Source organism: Podarcis muralis, chromosome 11, assembly GCF_964188315.1.
Source record: "Podarcis muralis chromosome 11, rPodMur119.hap1.1, whole genome shotgun sequence".
Lineage (NCBI taxonomy): Eukaryota > Metazoa > Chordata > Lepidosauria > Squamata > Lacertidae > Podarcis > Podarcis muralis.
In genome coordinates, this window is record NC_135665.1 from 11,532,738 (window position 1) to 11,557,135 (window position 24,398).

At 47.0% G+C, this 24,398-nt stretch overlaps 1 protein-coding gene across 1 annotated transcript; it reads left to right on the top strand.

The window, feature by feature from the left end:
* The first annotated feature begins 17,510 nt into the window (after positions 1-17,510).
* Positions 17,511-19,710, top strand: GADD45G (growth arrest and DNA damage inducible gamma). Its single transcript, XM_028749121.2, has 4 exons — positions 17,511-17,796; positions 17,997-18,128; positions 18,309-18,522; positions 18,931-19,710. Exons 1-4 carry the CDS (start codon positions 17,744-17,746, stop codon positions 19,039-19,041), a joined length of 510 nt encoding a protein of 169 aa, XP_028604954.1. The 5' UTR covers positions 17,511-17,743; the 3' UTR covers positions 19,042-19,710.
* Positions 19,711-24,398: the final 4,688 nt, after the last annotated feature.

Below are 24,398 nucleotides of genomic sequence, written 5' to 3' on the forward strand. Positions count from 1 at the left end.
TTACAGCAGGTGAGGAATACCCCTGAACATTTATTTATTTATAAAAGCGTTTGTATCTTGCCAGTTCATACAGTATAACTAGATGCGATACAGAATACACAGGATGCACCGTGGTCTAAACCACTGAGCCTCTTGGACTTGCCAATCAGAAGGTTGGCGGTTTGAATCCCCGCAGTGGAGTGAGCTCCCGCTGCTCTGTCCCAGCTCCTGCCAATTTAGCAGCTTAAAAGCACGCCAGTGCAAGTAGATAAATAGGTACCTCTGCAGCAGGAAGGTAAACGGTGTTCTGTGCACTCTGGTTTCCGTCACAGTGTCCCGTTGTGCCAGAAGCTACTGTTAGGTCCATCATGAGACGTCCGCAGCAGCCTTCAAGCAAGCTAACTTGCTCCCTAGCATCCCACTGCCAGAGGATTGCCTCCTTCCATTCACCACTTTGCCTTCTCCAAGTGGAAGAAACCAGGGCAGTGCTGAATGTCACATCCATTGCCAGGTGTGTCCTGCTGGAAACAGAAAAGGGCTTTCCCCTTGGCCTGCTTTTATATCCACTCAGTTGCCAAGTGCTTTTGTGACATCACAAGAAACCCACAGCCAATGGCAACAGCTGGGGAGGCATCATCTTCATTGCTTTGAGCCTCACAATGGTGGGTGGACCTATCAGTGATTGTGTGCTTGTTTATTCAGGACGCGGGTGGCACTGTGGTCTAAACCACTGAGCCTCTTGGGCTTCCCAATCAGAAGGTTGGTGGTTCGAATCAGTGTGATGTTTCCACTGCTTTTTCCATCACATTTAGCTGTACAAAACCAATGAGCCTCTTGGGCATGCCAATCAGAAGGTTAATGGTTCGAATCCATGTGATGGGGTGAGCTCCCGTTGCTCTGTTCCAGCTCCTGCCAACCTAGCAGTTCGAAAGCACACCAGTGCAGGTAGATTAATAGGTACCCCTGTGGCGGGAAGGTAAAATGCATTTCCATGCACTCCGGTTTCCATCAGAGTGTTCTGTTGAGCCAGAAGTGGTTTAGTCCTGCTGGCCACATGACCCAGAAAGCTGTCTGTGGACAAACGCCAGCTCCCTCAGCCTGAAAGCAAGATGAGCACCGCAACCCCATAGTTGCCTTTGACTGGATTTAACCGTCCAAGGATCCTTTACCTTACACACACACACACACACACACACACACACACACACACACAAATACTGTACATATAGTGATTTAGCTCTCTTTTATTATTTTAACCTTTGTATGTTTTAAAGTACGGTCCCGGATTTTTCTCAGTTTTATTGTTTGCTCTTTTTGTAAACCACTTTGAGGGTTTGGGGTGTTGTGTTTTTTTTACAATCAGGCAGCGTATACGTTTCATGGAATAAAATAAATAAAGAATAAATCTAACAACAATCATTAAAATGATTGGCTGATCAAAAAGCCTAAACATTTGCACCATGGGCATTAAAAAATAATAATGATCCAACAAACGCCTGAAAAACAAAAGTGAGGGGGCCTGCTGAATCTCTCTTGGAAGAGGGCTCCACACCAGGAGATCAGCGCCTGTGCTGGTCCCAAGGGTTAACCGTGTGGCGAGGTCTGGGTCCACTCCAAGGTCGAGGGTGCGGTATGGAGGCTGTCAAAGCTGAAGCTGGGTCCAAGGCAGGGAGTCGGGTGAGGTCAGGAACTCTGGCAGAAGAGCAGGACAGGTTGCAGGCAGGAACAGGCTACCAACAATGTTGCTCACGCAACCTGGGACTGGGGCTGGCTGGCTTTTATCTGCCCCGAGGCATAGGGCAGCCCCGATCCTCTGGTGACTCGCCTCTCCTGGCCTGGAGGCGAGCACTCCTCCTGCGGGGACTTAGTTCCCTCCGCCTCTCTGCCCTGAGCCTCTGCAGCTCAGGATAGGCTGGAGGGTTACCGGACCCAGAGGCAACCTCAGCCTCCTCTGATGGGGCTGAGAGTGGAGCACCTGCAGGCAATGGGTCCTCCATCACCTCAGGAGCCAGAGCAGACTCAGCTGGTGCCTGCACCTGAGGATCCAGCACAGGTGAGGACCCTCCAGGCTCAAGCCCCAGCCCCGGCTCAACTGGTTCTGGAGGCGGGGACTCCTGTGCAGGCTGGGATTCGTCAGGTTCAGCCTCTGAGTCCGAATCCCAGGCCATCACAGCGACACTCAATGCCTCTTTTCTCTAGCAACAGAGGCAGCTGCCTCCTCCTGCTCTGGCTCTCTCCCCACTCTGTCCCCTGCCTGTGGGAATGTTAAGGATGGTAGGAAACGATATATTGAATAAGTATTATCCTTCCTTCACTCACACTAGTGAAGTGATGTAGCAGAGCAAATTCCCCTCAATATAGCTGGAAGCTAGTTTGCAGATTCGTTTGAATCTCTTAGTTAAGATTATTTCCTGGTGTCCCCTGTGATCCTCCTAAAAGAATAAAGACACAAGAGTCTCTCTGAGTAAAGTAACAAAAAGTTTACTCACTTTATTTCAGTTCACGATATGGTCCTTGAAAGGCAGGCTTTACTTGGTAGTTACACAAAGAAACTGTGAGTTTATCTCATAGGGAGACTGAACTCACGTGCTGGTGGCTGAGAGCCAGCAGACAGCAAAATTACATTAATGCAACAAAATGGCTGCATCAGGAGAGCAGAATGGCAGCAAAAGATCAGCAAGCAAGAGAAGAGAAGAGAAAAACAACAAGACTGCAAGTGAGAAAATGAGGCTCTTTTTGGAGTCAGCCAGAGCCACGCCCATCTCCCAGGTCACATGCAGGGGGAGGGTGCTCCAGTCAGCGGAACAGGAAGTTACACCAACTGGGTGCCCCCCTTGCCTGTGCCCACTCTAGGAAAATAAGGAATGTTGCATTTGACTGCACCTATGGATTACATTCCACACTGCCCTGCCCCACAGACATGGAAAGAGCGAGCAGAGACGAAAGGGATGCAGCGCATGCGCTTGCTGCCCAGCCACTCGCGGTGCAACGAAGTAGCGGCACAGCAGACAGCGTGTCCAGAGAGCGCATTGCGGGGCAGCCAAGGGGGAACGGCCCAACCTGTTGACTGAGAGCAGCCCCAAACAAGGGCCTCCTTTTCCTTTCGGCTGCCGCCTCGGCCACCTGCTTTTCACAGCCCCCCTTTTAGCTATGGCCACTTGCTTACTCTCCTCACCTGCCATTTATTTTATCACAAGGTATTTTTCTGCTGGGGGAAGGTGCTGGTACTCTGTACCTCTGAGTCCTACCAGAAAAGAAAGCCCTGGATTAGGGCAATCAAGGCTGATCCATCACACACTTATTTATTTATTTATTTATTTGGTTTTTCAAATCAAAGTTTTACAGTCACATATCCAACATACATCACAAAAACAAAATTCCAGCGAACCTCCTGGACTTCCCTCCTCCTTCCAACCCTACTAACGATTTTTACAATGGTTTTTAAGATAAATTTATAAATTTCCCCCATTCCTTATTAAAATTTTGGTCTTCCTAATTTCTGATTCTCCTGATCATTTTAGCCATTTCGGCATAATCCATCAATTTAATCGGCCATTCTTCTCTGTTTGAGACTTTATCTTCTTTCCATTTCTGGGTCAATAATCCACACAGTCGCATACATAAATAGTATTTTCTGCTCCACTGGGATTTTGGCACCTAAAATTCCTAAAAGAAGGGCTTTGGGGTTATTTTTAGAAAAAGATATTTTAAACATTCCCCCCCCCCCCCAATTCATCAGAGGCTAATCTGTCTCCAGACAGGCCCCAGCTAGCCTGGAGAAGTGCTCTAGTGAACCTGAATGCTTAATTACTACCTTGTAACATTAAAGGCACACTTTATAAAGGTAGAAACTCTGCTGCTGTAATTATAGTCTTCACTCATAATTATATTTTCTGTGTGGTTGTGGAGGCAGCGAAGAAAGTCTTGCTTTGCCAGCCACCTTTGCATTCTCTATTAGGTGTCCAGCGATCCTTTTCAGGGTGATGAGTGCAGTAATGAAAGCTCCAGGCCTCAGAACATCACTACCATGAAGCCTGCCATTATGCGTTTGAGGGACGATTCCAACAGATTCCACACGAAAAACGCTTATGTCCCTGTGGAGATGGCAGTACCGAATCGGTGGCACATGGCCTTCTGGCTTGCACTCTTTATAAAGACTTGAGGAATAAGATTATCACTCCTCTTTTATTGCCCATTCTGGGCCGCCCAACCACTGCCACAGTGTCCTTTCTCTTGGCAGATCAAGATGAGCAGGTGACAGCCAAGGCTGCAAGGTCTTTAGCTGGGGAAATCAGAATAAAGGTAAAGGGACCCCTGACCATTATGTCCGGTTGTGACCGTCTCTGGGGTTGCGGCGCTTTATTGGCTGAGGGAGCCAGCGTACAGCTGCCGGGTCATGTGGCCAGCATGACTAAGCCGCTTCTGGTGAACCAGAGCAGCGCACAGAAACGCCATTTACCTTCCCGCCGGAGCGGTACCTATTTATCTACTTGCACTTTGACGTGCTTTCGAACTGCTACGTTGGCAGGAGCAGGGACCGAGCAACGGGAGCTCACCCCATCGCAGGGATTCGAACCGCCGACCTTCTGATCGGCAAGTCCTAGGCTCTGTGGTTTAACCCACAGCGCCATCCGCGTCCTGTCAATCAGAATAAGAGCCACTATTTGACTATTGATTCAAAACCCTAAAATGTGTTTTATGTAATGGACTTTTTATTTCTATTCTTTGTATTGTTATTTTATTGCTAGGGCTGATGGCTGACGCAAATAAAGATTCATTCATTTGTAAAACACTTTGAGGGCAAAGTCGCGTGCATTCACTCTGACCTTGACACCAGGCCTGACGAAGTACCGTAGTCCAGAGTTCCTTTGTCAGGGACTGGGTAGAGGAGGGACGGTGGAGACTGCCTCCTCAGCCTGACCCTTCCAGAGAAGAAGAAGACAGTTCAGAATTACAACAGGGGTTTGAGGGAGGTCACAGCTCAGAGGCAGATGAGGGGGAAAGCTGGGAAACAATGGGAGAGGAGGAAGAAGAAGGACCAGAGGGAGCACAGCTGACAGATTCATTGTCTTTAGAAAGCATTCCAGACCCCCTGTCTGGCGAGCCTTGAAAGTAGGAGAGCAGGGAGCTCAAAGGCAGAGGGCACTTTTCAGCACCGGTAGCTGAGACACATGAGAGAGGAAGGGAGTGGATGTTAGAATTCCTGCTCCATGATTGCAGTCATGGGATTGTTGTCTATCACATGATGGTATATGTTTTGACTCCACAGAGTGGGAAGTGACAGAGACAGGATGTTTGCGTTACTGTGTTCCGTGGACTATTGTCCTTTGTTCTTTTCTTTTTGCTGTCTGATGCTAGAGAGAGAGGGAGCCATGTTGCAGTGCTCCGTGAGTGTTTATATGTAAATAAAGTAGATTAGCCAAAATGCTGAGTTGCTGAGGTCTGTTACGCAACAGCGCAAACTCTGCGGATCCCTAAGTGTGCCGGTGTCGGTTGGCATCGGTCGCTGTGATGTTCGGGCAGAAGAAAGCTTTTGAAGCTTCCAAACGATTGACCAGGCGGGAGGGAACATGCCAGTCAGGCATGTGTCTCTGCCAGGGTCCTACTCGAGTGTAGGCTGAACTCCTAACAGTGGAGACACCATTATTTCAAGAGGCTGCCTTTCCAAACCTCTCTCTGTGAATATTGAATAAAAAGCACTTGGCAAGGACTTTTCCTTGTCTTATCCAATCCTGGCAACCTGCCATGGTGTCAGGGCTGAGTCAGTAAGTTCGAGTTCCCCGGATGTGGGAGAGAACTTCAGGGAAGAAGAAGAGGACACTGTGCCTGAGGGGGAGGGAGCTGGAGGAGCTGGTGAAGGAAGGGCAGTGTCTTCAGGCATAGAGGAACAGGAAGAGGCAGCAAACGAGCCAGCAGCTCCACAGGGACAGCAAGGGTTAAGTTCTGGATCAGAGACTGGCGAGAGATTCATGACTGGACAAGAGGAAACTTGAATGGCTGGGTGATAAATTCCCACATTTTATGAGGTGTTGGCGGCGTAAGCGGAGGCCTCTACCGGTATCTGAACTGAGTGACTCTAATGAATGATAATGAAGTCTTGATGACCAACGAAAAAATTTAGGGCGGTATATAAATTCAATTAAAAAAAAAAAAAGAATTATATAGTGAGAAGAGAAGCAGGTGGTCCAGTTCACATCCACACTGAATATCTAGTTCACATCCACACTGATGGTTCAGTACAAATCCACAAATTTGGTTTAAATCCACACTAACAGCTTAAAATGCTTCCTGCTGTATAAACGTGCAACAGAACACCAGTCTGGAAGTGCCCTTAGATTCCTGATAGGACATCTGATAAACGTTAAAAATGGTTTCTTTCCTGCTTTATAAAATGCTTTCCTCCCCACTTTATGGACTAAAAGGATGGGAGTGGGCGGTTGCATCTGATGAGCAGTCCAATAATACTCTGAATGTTGTTGTTGTTTAGTTGTTTAGTCGTGTCCGACTCTTCGTGACCCCATGGACCAGAGCACGCCAGGCACCTCTGTCTTCCACTGCCTCCTGCAGTTTGGTCAAACTCATGCTGGTAGCTTCGAGAACACTGTCCAACCATCTCATCCTCTGTCGCCCCCTTTTCCTTGTGCCCTCCATCTTTCCCAGCATCAGTGTCTTCTCCAGGGAGTCTTCTCTTCTCATGAGGTGGCCAAAGTATTGGAGCCTCAGCTTCAGGATCTGTCCTTCCAGTGAGCACTCAGGACTGATTTCCTTAAGAATGGATGCGTTTTATCTTCTCTGGGTGAAAAGTTCAAACAGGTAGGGAGAGGCACAGTAATTTCCAGGAAATTCCCAGTGTGACCACTAGGTGTCGTTTTTGTATGGCTTTCCCTTTTCACAAGGCCCTGAAAGGAGGGATATGGATATACTGTACAACTATTGTATTAAATCCTGCTTCAAGAATGGGGAAACTTTGGTCCCCCAGATGCTTTTGGAATCCAGTTCATATAATGGCAAGTAGTCAAAGATTACGGAAACTGAAGTCCAACAACACTTACTTTCTGTACCAGGAGTTCAAACATCTTCATGCTTTTTATTCTAGAATCAATGGCAACTGGGTACTCCGCCCCCCCCCCCCCCCCGGCTATGTAGTCCACACACACAATCTAGATCTATTGCAAAAAAGATTTGCCCCTGAATATATTGGCAAAATATTGCTCAAAAAATGATACGCTAATATGCCTAGATTAAAATGTGAAGTACTGGATGGAAGAAAAATTAGTAAGGAAAGATAATAAGAATATATAGATGATTTGAGAAGATTGTAGAATGCAAAGATTATTGTAAATTGTATAATGTGGAGGGAATCGAGTGGGGGCGGAGGGAAGTGGGAGGAAGGAGAAAAGAATAATATGATGGATTGAGGAAATAGAAATGTAAATGTATGGGGGGATGGGGAAGAAATGATGTTGGCTTTGGTACACCTGTATTGTAATGTAATATGTGAAAACCAATTAAAATAAAATAAAATAAAGCAATGATAAAACTGTAAAAAAAGAAAAGTGCTTCTTGAGAACCTGGCATCATTCAAAAAAATAAATAAAAGCTCATTGCAGATTGATTTGGCATTACGCCGCAGCGTGTCTGTCTAGCAATGCGGAATGTACCCACAGCCGCCGAGTGATCTTGTGTGGCAGCATGCTGCAAGATTACAATGAGCATTTTCTTCTTCATTCACCTGAATAAAAGGCATGAATATCAAACAGAGTTTTTTCAGACATTCGTCAAGTAACTTTTCCTTGTGGAATCAATCTAGATTGAAAGCAGCATGTTGAGGATGAGCATGAATGATTCTGAATTAAGACAAATGACATTTCTTTGCTACCAGTGGATTAGTGTGAACGCAGCCTTAAAGGAGATGCACTGAAATCAATGGGATTTTTTTCAAAAAAGGTAAAGGACCCCTGGAAGGTTAAGTCCAGTCAAAAGCGACTATGGGGTGCAGCGCTCATCTTGCTTTTGGGCTGAGGGAGCCGGCGTTTGTCCACAGACAGCTTTCTGGGTCATGTGACCAGCAGGACTAAACCACTTCTGGTGCAACAGAACACCATGACGGAAACCAGAGTGCACAGAAATGCTGTTTACCTTCCTGCTGCAGCGGTACCTATTTATCTACTTGCACTGGCGTGCTTTCGAACTGCTAGGTTGGCATGAGCTGGGACAGAGCAATAGGAGCTTGTCCGGTGGTGCGGATTCCAACCGCCAACCTACTGACTGGCAAGCCAAAGAGGCTCAGTGGTTTAGACCATAGCTCCACCTTTGTCCTGAATAAATAAGCACACAGTCACTAATAGTTCCACCCGCCATTGTGAGGCTCAAAGCAATGAAGATGATGCCTCCCCAGCTGTTGCCATTGGCTGTGGCTTTCTTGTGATGTCACAAAAGCCCTTGCTAACTGAGTGGATATAAGGGCAGGCCAAGGGGAAAACACTTTTTTATTTCCAGTAGGACACACCTGGCAATGGATGTGACATTCAGCACTGCCCAGGTTTCTTCTACTTGGAGAAGGCAAACTGGTGAATGGAAGGAGGCAATCCTCTGGCAGTGGGATGCTAGGGAGCGATGATAAGGCAAGTTTGCTTGTTTGAAGGCTGCTGGTATCTGTGATTAGAAGCTGTCAGACGTCTCATGATGGATCTAACAGTAGCTTCTGGCACAATGGGAAATCAGAGCGCACGAAAACAGCGTTTACCTTCCTGCCACAGTGGTGCCTATTTATCTACTTGCACTGGTGTGCTTTCAAACTGCTATGTTGGCATGAGCTGGGACAGAGCAACGGGAGCTCACCCCGTCATGGAGATTCAAACTGCCAGCCTTCTGATCGGCAAGCCCAAGAGGCTCACAGCACCACCTGCATCCCATGGGACTTAGGATAGTCATGACCCATGAAAACCAATGGTTTTCACAAGTAACCTAAGTTCCACTGCTGTAAGAATGACCAAGTATGGATCTAGCCCAGTGCACGAATCAAGAGTTCTTGAATTTATTCTTTGCCGTGCAATGCTTGGATTAGAACCAGGGAGACCTATGTCCAAATGCCCACTTGGCCATGAACCTCAATGGATGGGGCATCTTGGAGCAGTTGCTATTTCTTAGCCAAAAGTAGCTCAAGAGTTGCCATGAAGAGACAGTGGAGCAGTGGTTGGTGGAGAGAACTATATTTGCTGAATCTTTGGAGGAAAGGCAGGATACAAAAGGAGTGTGTAGAAATAAATAAACGTTATAATCTTTCTTCAAAGTCATCAACACCTAAATCCAATTTTTTGAAGAGGTCTACCCATGGATAATTTGCACCTGAAGAGATGGTGATCAAATTAGATATAGACCCTGAGATAGAGAAAAACAATGAATGATGATAATTGTGTGTGTGTGTGTGTGTGTGTAATTTTTATTAAGTTTCCCATTTTACAATTAAAAAAAATCCTTAAGCAATCTTAAAATGCCAATGACTTCCCTTCTTCTCTTTCCATGGTTCAATTTGCATATCATAAATCCATGCATATTTTACATAAACTAAACCATTCGTATTCCATTAATACATCCATCAAAACTTGTTTACATTGTTGAATTTATTTTAATGCTGCCAACATTTTCAAGTGTACACAGTTTTTCCCAATATATTCAACATTTTCCAACCTTCTTTAAATGTATGTTCTTCTTGTTCTATACGTTACGTCTGCAAGCTGCGCATATTCCATCAGTTTAAACAGAACGACGATTGTTTTCTACCAGCTTTTAAACTTAGAAAAGGATAGAAATCAAAGAAGAATTAATTTTTTAAAGCAATGTTTCGCTGCATTTTTCTGAAGCATTGCCGTGGCTGTTCATTCATTGTTTCCTTGACCTGGTTATCCCCTCTGTCCTCATTCTGGGAAGATCTCCTTGAACTCTTGACAAGCAAATATTTTTCTGCAGTCGCCACATTCCATGAAACGGAGTGCTTCTGTGATAGGAAACCCTCCTCACTCCCTAGAGCAACACCTGCGACCTCACCTTCAGATGAGTTTTCTGCAAGCCAGCAAACACACCAGCTGCAGCTGGTTCAAGGAGCAACAGACCCTGGTAATATTGCCAGAGACAGGCCAGGGATAGGAGCAGTCATCAGCGCCCTCCAGGAAGGCCGTTCCCTCTCCATAATGCTCTGGCATCTCCAGCCTAAATCTTTCGAAAGGCAAATGACTTTTAAATGTTTTCCCCACACATCATGTGTGACCTGGTATTCCATGCTAGAGATTATTAGGAAAGGAAGAAAACCTGTCTACATTGCAGTGCCCCTTATTCCAATACACCGGTACCTCGGTTTCTGAGCATCTCGGAAGCCAAATGTTTCGGTTTTCGATCGCCGAAAACCCGAAAGTAAATGCTTCCGTTTTTGAACGTGCCTTGGAAGTCGAACGGCTTCCGCTGAGTCCCTCCCAATTATCTTAATTGAATTTACAGAGCACCCTTTGTGCCTTGGTTTTCGAATGTTTTGGAAGTCGAATGGTCTTCCGGAACAGATTACGTTTGAAAACCGAGGTACCACTGTACAGTATATGGTGAAGCCAAACTTGGAACGCTGTGCACAGTTCCATTCTCGGTGGCTGTGCACACACGATACATTTCAAGCACACGACTTCTCCCAAAGAGTCCTGGGAACTGAAGTTTGTGAAAGGTGCTGAGAATTGTGGGGGTAAACTAGAGTTCCCATGATTCTTTGGGGGGACAACGACATCATGTGCTTTAAATATATTGTGCGTACACAGGCCAACTTTCAAAAAAGATATTGCTGGAAAAGGTTCAGAAATGAACAAGCAAAATGGCTCAGAAAAGGCTGAAATATTTAGTTTATATAATTTTTAGGTTTATAAAATGATGCCTGGTGTGAATAGCTCTTCTCTCTCTCTGAGATCATCCAGTGAAGTGGAATAATGGGAGATTCAGGACAGATGAGACACACTGCCTGGCTCGGGGGTCGCATAACTCCAACATTTCTCCAATGAAAATAGGGACGTTCTAAGGTAAAGTCGGACATTCCAGGATCAAATCAGAAACTGGGATTGCTTTCTGTAAATCCAGGTTTGTCCCTGGAAAATAGGGACACTTGGAGTGTCTGGTTCTGAGCTCCAGTTTACTCTTTGTCCAGCATAGGCAGCTGTTAGGAGTTGGCTTAAAATGGGTACCATGACACGTGCATTGGCCCTTGGGCTTCTGATGCTTTCTAATGTTTAGTCATGAACTCCTCCAAAGCAGTCACAGCACTGAGGATAACAGACAGCGAATTATGCCACATCCAGTAGTTCAGCTAAAGAGAGCACTCCGCCTTAGCTACAACTGCTAAATGAGGCAATGTGTTGGACTTCTCCCTCGCTCGACAGTTGGGAAATAAATAAAAATAAGGGTGGCGGCTCTGATTTGAAAGGCACACTTCGATTTTAGGCCGAGCAGCTGGCAGATTGCTCAGAGAGCGTGCGCTTTGTCTGACCTAAAACAGATGACACAAAAGTGAGCTCGCAAAGGTCACCACATTATGTTTGCTCAGTTGGGTCCATCTCTCGCCATAAAAGTTCCATTAGTGAGTGTCTTCTGGAGATATGAGAGAGAGAGAGAGAGAGAGAGAGAGAGAGAGAGAGAGAGAGAGAGGCCATCTATAATCAGGCAGGGCCACACATCTCGCCAGCATCTGGGTTAAAAAAACACACAGAGAAAGTTCTTGTTTCATTATGACAGAATGCATATTGAAAAACCATGACCCATTAAAAAGACTATCCCAGCAGAAAAAAGTGATAATAATGCTGGATTACATCCCTAACCTATTAATCCACAGATCACTTAACTTTCAGGGGGTTTTCCCCAGCTGAAATAGGAAGTGTACATTCAAAACTATGTTCATGTAACATAGCTGAAGCCATGCAAAAGTGGCCATCTGTTGAAAACAATTTGGATGCCTGCAGAAGTCCTAGAAATAATATATACCAATACAGCCGTACCTTGGTTCGCGAACGTCTTGTGAGTTGAACGTTTGGGCTCCTGAATGCTGCAAACTCGGAAGTGATTGTTCCAGTTTGCGAACGTTCTTTGGAACCTGAACATCCGACGGGGCTTCCATGGCTTCCGATTGGCTGCAGGAGATTCCTTTCTGCAAGGTTAGTGCTCTCAGTTCCACCCCACCTGGTGAGCAGATCTTGCCTAGAACCCTAACAGTGCCCCTCTCTCAGAGCGTCAGACACAAACACCCAACAGGAACCCCCATGATAGTCCCACAAGTGTGAATGCCAGGACCGGGTACCCCAATATGTGAGAAAGGGGAAGGAGGATATCACTAAAAACGAGATGAGGGTTAATTATCATTCTGTCCTCAAGAGGGCATCCTTCTGTTATAAATATTACTTGGACAAAGATCAGTAACAGTTCCTCCATTCTTTTCTTTCCTTTTTAAATAAATAAATCAAAGAATTTTTTCGCTCTGACAGGTTTAAAATTAGGAGCGAATGCTTTTAAGGAGGGCAAATGGGTCTAAATTGCTAATGGTTTAAAATGGATTCTGTTGCCCTTAAAAATCGCTAGCACACAGCTCGCCTCTACAGATGTGCCTTTTACAAAAGAAGAATGAGCAAAGGACAGAGGAGCTGCTACTCACAAGAGCAGCTGGAAATCTGCTTTACGAGGAGCCATAAAAAAAGAAACTTGGAGGAGCAGACTCTGGCCATGTCCGTACAATAACTTTATTGCTGACCAATTCTGAATTGAAGTGGAATCCACCATCAGCTAATCTGTAGCGTCGACGCAGAAGAAAGAGCTGGCCCTACCGTTAGGCAGCTGTCACGAGGGGGCAACGAATAGTGATCAAAGGTATTAATATCATATTCTTACTGACCAAGAGGGGGAGTGGCACGTGTAGGATTTTGGGTGCCAAAGCAATCTGCTCTTGATTCTATGTATGTGCAGCGTTTGCAGCGGGATCTCAGAGCAGCAGAATGACCCTTCTAATAGACAGCCTTCCGTGGTCACTAGGCATGCTCAGGCCCCAGTGGACATGTCCCGTATGCCTTGGAAAACTGGGAATAACAGGTGGGCTTTCCCAGAGGGTGGCGTGGTGCTGGTGCACCAGTGGGCACAATCCAGCACTGCCACCAGTGTACACGCAACCATTCTGCCCTCCCCATCACCTTGCCCCTCCCAGAAAGTAAGAGCAACTTATTCTTATTAAGTTCTCTTTTTTGAGGGGGGGGGAGGTTCTTCCTCTGAGGACATCTTCTCACAGCTTTTGTTTTGTTTTGTACTTTTGCAAACGTTGGGGTCCCCCCCCAAAAAATCCTGCTGATCATAGAATCATAGAGTTGAAAGGGATCATCTATTCTAGTCTAACCCCCTGCAATGCAGGAATATACAGCTGTCCCATACAGGGATCGAACCTGCAACCTTGGAGTTATCAGCACCACACTCTAACCAGTTGAGCTATCCAGGCTTCCTGCTTGGCTGGTGCCTTTGGCTACATAGGCACAAACACGCAGATTGCCGAGATCATGCCGATATTTTTTACTTAACACCCTTCTCCGAAATGTCTGAGGGCAATGTGCAAAAAGGCCAAGATGAAAATCAATTCACGCAATGCAGAAATGCAAGCTGGTTCTTGGCTAGATGTGCCAAAGATGTCGGAAGTTGTTGTTGTTTAGTCGTTTAGTCGTGTTTGACTCTTCGTGACCCCATGGACCAGAGCACGCCAGGACCTCCTGTCTTCCGCTGCCTCCCGCAGTTTGCTCAAGCTCATGCTGGTAGCTTCGAGAACACTGTCCAAGCATCTTGTCCTCTGTCGTCCCCTTCTCCTTCTGCCCTCCATCTTTCCCAGCATCAGGGTCTTTTCCAGGGACTTTTCTCTTCTGATAGGTGGCCAAAGTATTGGAGCCTCAGCTTCAGGATCTGTCCTTCCAGTGAGCACTCAGGGCTGATTTCCTTCAGAATGGATAGGTTTGATCTCCTTGCAGTCCATGGGACTCTCAAGAGTCTCCTTCAGCACCATAATTCAAAAGCATCAATTCTTTGGCGACCAGCCTTCTTTATGGTCCAGCTCTCACTTCCATACATCACTACTGGGAAAACCATAGCTTTTACTATACGGACCTTTGTCGGCAAGGTGATGTCTCTGCTTTTTAAGATGCTGTCTAGTTTTGTCACTGCTTTTCTCCCAAGAAACAGGCATCTTTTAATTTCATGGCTGCTGTCACCATCTGCAGTGATCATGGAGCCCAAGAAAGTAAAATCTCTCACTGCCTCCATTTCTTCCCCTTCTATCTGCCAGGAGGTGATGGAACCAGTGGCCATGATCTTTGTTTTTTTGATGTCGGAAGTAGCCAATTCCATATCAGCAGTTTTCTACAATAAGCCCTGAAAGAGGTGCTGAACTGCTCCAATCTGTTCGAATCACGCCGGGGTCGCCAGCTCCAAGATCGAACAAGATCTTCCCTCCGCAACTGAGTCACTTTAAGGAAGATACATGTCCTTATCTTACTCCTACATGAAAATGGGAGAAATGTGTGTGTTTTTTCAATTCCGAGGGAAAATTCCAAAGTCGACTGATATGAACCTGTTAATGACGAAGCCTGGCATATGGATGTTTGCCCACAGCCTACAAGCTCCTTGAAAATGTAATGCACTTCCTTTTGTGACACAGTGCCATTGGATGTGCTGCGAGCTTTCTATTCTGTTAAGAGTTAAGGGATGGAAGATTTGCAGAGTTCCATGCCTACGTCATTTTCAGATTTATCTCAGCTGCTGTGCATGCCACATGATTCAGATGGATGATCAAATCTTCCAGCATGAAGCTCCAATGTGATCAAGTTAGCTGACTTCTGTTTCAACATGTGGTTCAATCGTGTGTAGTAAAGTGCTTCTGGGTCTGTTTACTTTCTGGTGCCATAGGGTAAAATAATGTAAACAAGGCATCCAGGTATTGCAAGTTTGTTGACGGCAGAAGGGCTTTTTATGCCTGAGATTTTCTGCAGAAAGTGAGGAATGGAGGGCGGCATTTTGATGGCAACAACGTCGTGTGGACATTGCAAAAGAAGGGGAAAAGCTCGTATGCGTGTGGAAGCAGCTGGCTCACAAGAAAACTGGAATATACCCTTCAACCTTTCTCCCATGAAAATAGGGATGCGGGTGGTGCTGTGGGTTAAACCACAGAGCCTAGGACTTGCCGATAAGAAGGTCAGCGGTTCAAATCCCCACGACGGGGTGAGCTCCTGTTGCTCAGTCCTAGCTCCTGCCAACCTAGCAGTTCGAAAGCACGTCAAAGTGCGAGTAGATAAATAGGTACCACTCCAGCGGGAAGGTAAAACGGTGTTTCCGTGCACTGCTCTGGTTCGCCAGAAGCGGCTTAGTCATGCTGGCCACATGACCCGGAAGCTGTACGCGGGCTCCCTTGGCCAGTAAAGCGAGATGAGCGCTGCAACCCCAGAGTCGGTCATGACTGGACCTAATGGCCAGGGGTCCCTTTACCTTTTTATTCCACAATGATGATTTTACTATGCATACCCCACACATCTTACTGGGTTGCCCCAGCCACTCTGGGCAGCTTCCAACATATATAAAAACATAATAAAACATTAAACATTAAAAAAAAACCACTTCCCTATACAGGGCTGCTTTCAGATGGTTCAGGGGTTGGATAACTCCATACCCTCCAACATTTCTCCAGTGAAAATAGGGACGTCCTAAGGAAAAGCGGGACATTCCGGGATCACATCAGAAACGGACTTTTCTAAATCAGGGGAAAAGAGGGACACTTGGAAGGTCTGCTGAAAGCACCAAGAAGCCACAAGGTGGCGCACACCCAAGTACCATCGGGCTCCTTTCAAAGAGTAAAATATGCAAGAAGCAGCTGCCTCTGTATGCCAGGACAAGCCGGCTTCAGGCTTCCCGAGAGAGGGGAGAGAATTTGCAAAGGGATTAGCGCGCAACACATGCCCTTTCTTTGGCTTGCAAGCATGTTCTGCAAGGCCCCACCGCTCCCCGCTTAGAAATCTTGGATCTTCCCGCACGGCAGTGTATACCCGTAAGGATGCTCGTCAGCATCCAGTAGGTAGCGCTCCTCGTCCAGAATTACGCATGGGGCGAGGGGGAAGAGAAACACCACGAGGATTCTAGGATGCCCGAATTTTAAAGCAGAAGAAAATAAACATTACGCGCGGTTGACTGGAAAGGGGAATTATGAGCAATGCAATGCACAGTCTGCGTGCCCAAGGGGGGAAAGTGGCGCAAGTCAGAAGGAGCTGGGCGCTGCTGGTCATTTGCACCTCCCAGGCAGGAGCAAGCACAAACCTGATGACTCCGGATTGGCCTGGCCAAGCTGGCCACATGCCTAGGCCGCCGGGGCAGTGTCCCGCAATGTAGCGAAGCGTCTCGGAAGGGTTAAAACAAAGGAAGAATGGGGGCCCCTTTGGAGAAAAGGAGACGATCGCGTGCTTCGAAAGCCTCCAAATTCAATTGCACACTGGAAGCGTGCGCCAGTGGAGACATTCATCAGCAGAACAGATTGGGCGACACAAGAGAGCCAGGCCATTGTGTGTGCCACCCCCCAGCCCACCCCCCTCTTCGCCGCCGCCTTCGGCCAAAAGCAAATCCGCGCCCCAGTGGCAGGTGGACAGTGCAGCAATGGGGAGAAAGCGCCGATTGTGTGCGCTCCAAACTGCCACACGCCAGACCTCGCCTATTGTGCGCCTCTCCATAGAAATGCAAACGAGCAGCGTGTGCCATCCACAATCTGCTCCGCGCAGCAGCTGAGGAGGCAGGCGCAGGACGGGGCCCCCCCTCGCCCGGGTGAACTTTGCAGGACCCCTGCTTTGTGCCTTGTTTGCTGGCAGCCAGGCACGCTTGGGGAGGGGGGGGGGGTCCGCTCTGCAGAAATGAAATGAAAATAATAAGGCCAAAGTCCTTTCAAGCAGATAGCGCGGCAGTCGTGAGCTGCAAAAGTAGAAACTCAGGGGGAGCGATTCCTAGAAACCACATTGGGGGTGCATTTTCAGTAAAATGATTTCGCCGAGGCCTTATATTTTTGCGCACAAGTGGAGTTGCTGCGATGCTTAAGCTCTCTTTGTTTCAACAGTTTGCAAAAAGCTATATATATATGTATATGCATCCCTCCAAAAAAGATGCACAACTGAAGCAACATCCCCCCTCCCCAACCCCCTTTTAAAAGATCAAGCACGCCGGCTCTGCAGTCTGCCTAGTAACATCACAACAAAAGCAGCAGTGGCAGATTTGAGGCATTGTAATCCCCCTCTCGCCCCTCGCCCCGTCCCCCTCCACCCCACGGCTACGGTCTCTCTCTTTCTCTCCCCCCCCCCCCCGGTCTCCCACGTGGCCTCCTGGCACGAGCCGGCTTCTCCCCAGCGCCTGCTTAGCATAACAATACACCCCTAGCCTGGCCAATCAGCGCCGCCGAGATTCCAGCAGCTGCCGGCACAGAAGCTCCGCAGCGTATAAATAGGGCGCGCGGCGCTCCTGGCAGCTCACACTTCGCTGGGGACTTTAAGAGGGAGCAGAGATCGGAGAGCTTCGGTGCTTAGCTGTCTATATTTTCCGATCGCTTTCCTTTTTCTCCGGGAGAGATCTTTCAGCCGCCGAGCAGAACCTTTTCCTTTGTGTGGATACTTTTTGGGTGCCTGTTTTTTGCTGCTGTTGTTGAAACATTTCTTGTTTGGGGCTTGCCGCTTTTTGCCTGTCTCGGACCATTATGACTTTGGAGGAAATTCACGGGCAGGAGACGATGCCGGAAACTAGCGACAGGTAACTATCCGCCGGGCAGAGGCTCATCCCGGGATGGGGAAGGTGGGGTGGTGGTTGAGGTGGCTTATGATGGAAGGGTCTCGCGCGGAGGGAGGCGGGCGCGCGGGTTGGGTACCGCGGATGGATGGAGGGCTGGGAATGCAAGCCAGGAAAGGTTTCCCCGCGACTGACGGCACTTGCCCTCTTCTTGTCGTTTGCAGTAGCTCTAGCAGCGCCGCCACCGGCAACCGGATGCAGAAGGCCGGCAAAGCTTTGCAGGAGCTGCTGGTCTCGTCGCAGCGCCGCGGCTGCCTCACCGCGGGCGTCTACGAATCCGCAAAACTGATGAATGTGTAAGTATCTGGGCATTTGCACCGCGCCTGTTGTTTTGCATGCCTTGCGCAACACCGGGAAAAGGGAGGGAATCCGGGCGGGAAGAAGAGAGTGCAGAAAGTGCACAGCTCTTCGCTTTATTTTTTTGCAAGAATCTCCGCTTTTAAAGTGGCTAATCGCAAGCCTCCCTCTCTCTGCAGTGATCCCGACACGGTCGCTTTCTGCGTGCTGGCCGCGGACGAGGAAGACGAGGGCGACATCGCCCTGCAGATCCATTTCACGCTCATCCAAGCCTTTTGCTGCGAGAACGACATTGACATTGTGCGTGTGAACGACATCCAGAAGCTGGCCGCGATTGTGGGCGCCAGCGAGGAGGCCGGGGAGCCCAGAGACCTTCACTGCATCCTCATCACGGTGAGTTTTCAGCGCCATGTAAGGGGCAAGCCCCACTTTTATTCTGTGCAGTACCATAGCATGCCATGCCTGTCTTTAACGCTTGGGCATCGGGCAGGATTTTCTCCTGTGAATCTCTTTGAGGCAGCACATTGGATAGCAAAATAGTGCCAGAGCAACCTTAGGCCAGCAAATAGCTGCCACTGACATGATTTCAGTGCTTCTGCCGGTGGCCCATTCCCAAGGAAGCACATCTCATAAAGTGTGTTTCATTGGTACCTCAGGATTTAGTAGCTGTAGTTGTTGCAGTTTCGGACATATATATATAGCCTGCCTTATTGTCCATAGCAGTGAGCAGATTTAGTTTCCTGCTGTATTGTGTTTTGGACTGTGATATTCACTCATGTATCTTTGATCTCTTTATTGCAGAATCCCAATGAGGATGCCTGGAAAGACCCAGCCTTAGACAAGCTGAACTTGTTCTGCGAAGAGAGTCGAAATGTCAACGACTGGGTGCCCAACATCACCCTGCCCGAGTGATGGTGACGGTGTTGACGTAGCCGGTGCACAGGAGAGGTTGAAACCTTTTTGTTGCATTATCACCTTGGAGCTGCACATCTGGGCAACCCAGCGAGTGGCTGATTCTGGAGATTAGCCCGGTCAACAGCTTGGATTAAGTCGCTCAGACACAGCACGTGGTGGATTCTTGTGGGGAGAAAAAAAAAAAGAGAGAAGCAAAGGCGAGTGGATTGTACCACCAGTGAGTCTCTCTGCTATGCTGCAGCGCTGGAGAAGCTGGCATATCTGTGGAGCTGAAGAAGTACTGCAGTTTTTATTTTAGGAGCAGAAGAAAAAGAGAGTGGGGGGAAAAAAACTGTGGCAGGTTTCCAGGTCAGGTGGAATGTTCATGTTAGAAGGCCAGAGTGAAAGTTGAAAACTGGACATAGCTGAAAGGGCAGGAATGGACAAGGTATGGACAAGAAACTGCTGGCGGGGGTCATCCAGCCCCTTCCCCAAGAGACTGGACTTTTAAAAGACATTGGTACGATTGCATTTCTGCAAAGATTTTGATGCAGATTGAGCTACCGGAGGAGGTCTTTTGGACTATATTCTGCATTGATAACCAATCTTGCAATAATTCTTTTAAACTGAAATTCATGCTGCTATTGAAATTCTTAACACATTTGTAATAAATTTTTTGATAACCAACTTTCTTGTGGTGGTGGTCTTGCTTGCCAGCTGGTGGGGGAAGAATCCAAAACAACAGTCAGTGGAGTAAAATATATAAATGGGCTGTAAACAGAATGCGGAGAGGGCTGTTGAAGTCATCTTAAAGGTACTGCAGGGGAGCAATGCTTGGGTCACAATCTTAACACACAGTAACGTGCACTTGAAGTGGACTTAAGCACAGTTGCCTGGGTTCTTTACAGTTGCGTGTGGCTTTATCTACAACATGTGCCGGCAGAGGCACTTAACGGTTGATGTGTATGCCATAGAAATCATCACACTTCCCTGGGCTGCCTTTCTGTGGTTTACGCAAGTTTGTCATCAAAAAGATGCATATGGTTTAAGCTTGAGCTTAATAAAAATTTACTGGTCGAAACTACAATGTGAGTGGCCCACAGATCTCTTATCAGCTGAAAATATCTGAGCCACTGATGCTGGCTGGACAAAAGGGTCTATGACTTCTATTTGAAATGACTCGACCTCTCACCCAACCCATGGCAACAGCTGTTTATCGCAACAGCTTGAAAGACTGAAGAGCTGCATGTTTAATAAGCTCTGTTCTGGGCAATGGTCTTTTGTCATGCACTTAAAAAGACACAGCACATGTTCCTAGGCAGCTGATCATTTAAAAGCTGAAATAATAAAAACCACAAAAATAGTTGTACAGTTTCAGATGCTTAGCATTGGTATCAAAGCTACTTGCCTCTAACATTCAACGGCTATGATTAAAAGTTTTGGGAGAAACTATATATTTCACAAGCGACTGTTACATTTTGTTCAGTCACTTTCTACCCTGTACAAGTCTAGATTTTTTTCTTTTTCTTTCTAAGATCCAGACTTTTCAGCCTCAAACCCCAGACACAATTGCATTGGAAATATGCAGATGGAGTGCCAATAGCTTGCATCTGCCTCAAGCTGTCGGCTTCTTGTCTGTCTGCCATATGCTGGAACAAAAGAAGCTGTCATTTCAGTTTCCCAATTGTCTACATGCACTATTTCAATGAATAAAACAGTGGGGTTTTTTTTCCCTCTCTGAAGGAAGGGGGGAAATGTTGCTAAAAGTAGTCTGTGTGGTCACTCGGATTTCTGGCAAAAAAAGTAGCCAGTTTGCATTTCACCTTGGTTTTGAATCGGATAGCCACATTTGTCTGCAATAATTCATTTGTTGTAAAGTCTTGCTGCAGAAGGAAAAGAACAGCCAAGTGGCAGCGTTAAGAATATTGTCGAAGGCATAAGTGGCATTCGATGCCTGTAAGGGAACTGGTAGCACACACGTTGCCTTTTTAGTTCCACACCCAGTCCAGCACGAGAACACTGTGATACAGGCATCTGAGACATTATGATATCACTTGCTGCCCATGCCTTTGTTTAGTGCTCAGAGCTGAAAGGCTGGTTGCATTTGGGAACAAAGATAATTTGCTGCCCAGCCAATGGAATTTGAAACATTCTGTTTCTAAGCGTGGTCATGTGAATGACATTCCATAGTTCCTCTTGGTATTTGCTTTAACTGTATAAGGTATGGCAGAGGCAGGAGGCACTGACCATGCAAAACCTTTCAGTGTTGCTGTTGACACAACAAGAGTCGGCTACGGCCTCATCATACACACAACAACTTATAGGCAAAAGTTGGTTGTGTAAACGCATTCTGCTGCACTTGCTACTGAAGCTATGCCATACGAAGGATGTGTGATGGCAACAGGAGTTATTTACATCAGTGAAATAACTTTGCTGTAATGAAATCTCTGTTGATAATTGACACAAGTGCTCAAGCTACGTCGTAATCAACTATTACTGAATCAAGTTTTCTGTGTAGAGCTTTCATACCCTCCAACATTTCTCCAATGAAAATAGGGACGTCCTAAGGAAAAGTGGGACATTCCAGGATCAAATCAGAAACCGGGACAGCTTCTCTAAATCTGGGATGTCCCTGGAAACTAGGAACTTTTGGAGGGTCTGAGCTTTGTGTCAACGGCTACACAGTGGTACCTCGGGTTACATATGCTTCAGGTTACATACGCTTCAGGTTACAGACTCCGCTAACCCAGAAATAGTGCTTCAGGTTAAGAACTTTGCTTCAGGATGAGAACAGAAATTGTGCTCCGGCGGCGCAGCGACAGCAGGAGGCCTCATTAGCTAAAGTGGTGCTTCAGGTTAAGTACAGTTTCAGGTTAAGAACAGACCTCCGGAACGACGTAACCTGAGGTACCACTGTATTCGAAAATGACAGAGGTTGAGGCTTGAAATCATTTGAAAGCCTTTTCTGCTAAGTACCAGGTATTTCCTGGGCTTATGGTTCATTTTGGAATAAACATGCTTAAGATTGCATCCGATTCATTAGTTTAGGCCATGCATTAGGTGTTAGATTTTTAATCTAAAGAAATGGAGAGTATTCTGTGCAAAGAGGTCCTCTTTGCATTTTCAAGCAATGTGCAGAGCTCTCTTTCTCAGCAACCTTGCACGTTTCACCTGATCAGTTCTTCAGCCAAGGACCACATGAAAACAAGGCAGTATTCCGGGCTATCCTAGAATAACTTTTCTGCAAAGCATGGGCTATAAGCTATGGCCTCAAATAACTTAATAAACGGTTGAGCCGATAAGATGGAAGCAAGTCCCTAAAACAAAGCAGGCATATTGTATTATAATCAGAGAACTAACTTGCCCACTTTGTCCAAATTGTTGTGTACACAAGTTATAGTTGTCAAGAGAAAAGTTACACTTCATTCTTCTAAGCAGGAAAGCAAAACAACATTCCAGGCACTATTTGCCCCGAAGTGACATTGTTTCAGACACATTGCAAGATGCCCTGTAAAATAGGTCAGAGAATGAAGCAAGTTCAGACCAATGTTTTATTTTATTTTTTACAGACAGTTCACTCCAAATTTTACTCGCGCCCTAATCCTACGACACACTTGCTTGTTCAGAATTCCAGATAATGGTATGAAGGTGCTTTCTGTAGTGCTATCCCTGAAGCTCATCAGATCTCTTACCCTGGGTCCTCTCTAGATTGAGTGGGGAAGCGGGGCTTGTGTCTGGGCTGGACACATTGGGCTGCCTGTGCCGCTCGACCTGCGGGGAGAAATCAGGGTGGGAGTCACGACCGTGAGGCAGGGCTGCCAAGTGTGGCAGAAGAGGACACGGCCGTCGCACCTGTCCTTAGGTAGGAGCTTCTTCCGTGTCGACCTGCTGCCCTAAAGTCTTGGCTTTTTTCTTGGCTTTTTGGCGGTTGACACAGAAGGAAGGCAAGGGGGAGGGGAAAAAATTGAAACTTACACTTTCGTGCGTCCCTCCCGGCGTGACGGTGCGCGCTGACGTCACGGGGCTGTAATGGTGGTGTGCCTCGAGATTTTTTTCATGAAACAAGTGTGCCTTTGCCCAAAAAAGGTTGGGAAACACTGCTCTAGAAAAAATGCCCCAAACCGAATGTGTCAGTTGTAATAGTGACAATCTCTGCAGATGATCTGTGTTTGGGTGTCATCTTGATTTGGGGATGGTGGCTATTGCTTTTGTAACTTTAAATCCCTAAATGGCCTTGGCCCAGCATACCTGAAGGAGCGTCTCCACCCCCATTGTTCAGCCTGGAAACTGAGGTCCAGTGCCGACAGTCTTCTGGCGGTTTCCTCACTGCGAGAAGTGAGGTTACAGGGAACCAGGCAGAGGGCCTTCTTGGTAGTGGCACCCGCCCTGTGGAACGCCCTCCCATCAGATGTCAAGGAAAGAAACAAGTACAGTCATACCTCGGGTTACAGACGCTTCAGGTTGCTTTTTTTGGGTTACAGACCGCCGAAACCCGGAAGTACCGGAATGGGTTACTTCCGGGTTTCGGCAGTCACGCATGCGCAGAAGTGCTAAATTGCGCTTTGCGCATGCGCAGAAGCGCCGAATCGCAACCCATGTGTGCGCAGATGCGCTGCTGCAGGTTGCAAATGCTGTGGGTTGCGAACGTGCATCCTGCATCTGAAGGCAGCCCTGTTTAGGGAAGTTTTTAATGTTTGATGTTTTATTGTGTTTTTAATATTCTGTTGAGAGTCGCCCAGAGTGGCTGGGGAGGCCTGGCCAGATGAGTGGGGTATAAGTAAATAATAATAATAATAATAATAATAATAATAAATTTCAACTGAATGTCTATGCCATGCTGGCTTTCACACTCACATACTACAGCAGGCTTCCTCAACCTCGGCCCTCCAGATGTTTTGAGACTGCAATTCCCATCATCCCTGACCACTGGTCCTGCTAGCTAGGGATCATGGGAGTTGTAGGCCAAAAACCTCTGGAGGGCTGAGGTTGAGGAAGCCTGTACTATATAGCCTACCTTTGAATGTATTTGTGACTTTTGCAGGAATCCACTCTAATGCTTGCAGATGACCTTTCATATTAGCATTTAGTAGTTGGGGAAATATGGTTTGCTATCCAACTGGGAAAGGCAAAATCCAGTTAATACTTAATACATAACTACACCAGCCTGTAGTACGTTACATGACAAACCCACCACCCTGCCCAAATAATGATGGCAATGTAGCTTGAGTTTCACAGGACAGGGTGCAAGACTAACTGCATTCCTGTAGCTTAAGCAGATCCATAGGAGAGGGATTTAATTTTTAGTTAGCCTATGCATGCTAGAGGGTGGGCTCATACAGTCTTCAGCTGCACATATTTGGGAAATATTCTAGGAG

What these genes read in the sequence shown, in the direction of transcription:
- GADD45G (XM_028749121.2), top strand. Translation starts at nt 17,744, where the DNA reads ATGACTTTGGAGGAAATTCACGGGCAGGAGACGATGCCGGAAACTAGC. An exon ending in ATGCCGGAAACTAGCGACAG is followed by an intron (nt 17,797 to 17,996) that starts GTAACTATCCGC and finishes TGTCGTTTGCAG; the next exon opens with TAGCTCTAGCAGCGCCGCCA. An exon ending in TCCGCAAAACTGATGAATGT is followed by an intron (nt 18,129 to 18,308) that starts GTAAGTATCTGG and finishes CTCTCTCTGCAG; the next exon opens with TGATCCCGACACGGTCGCTT.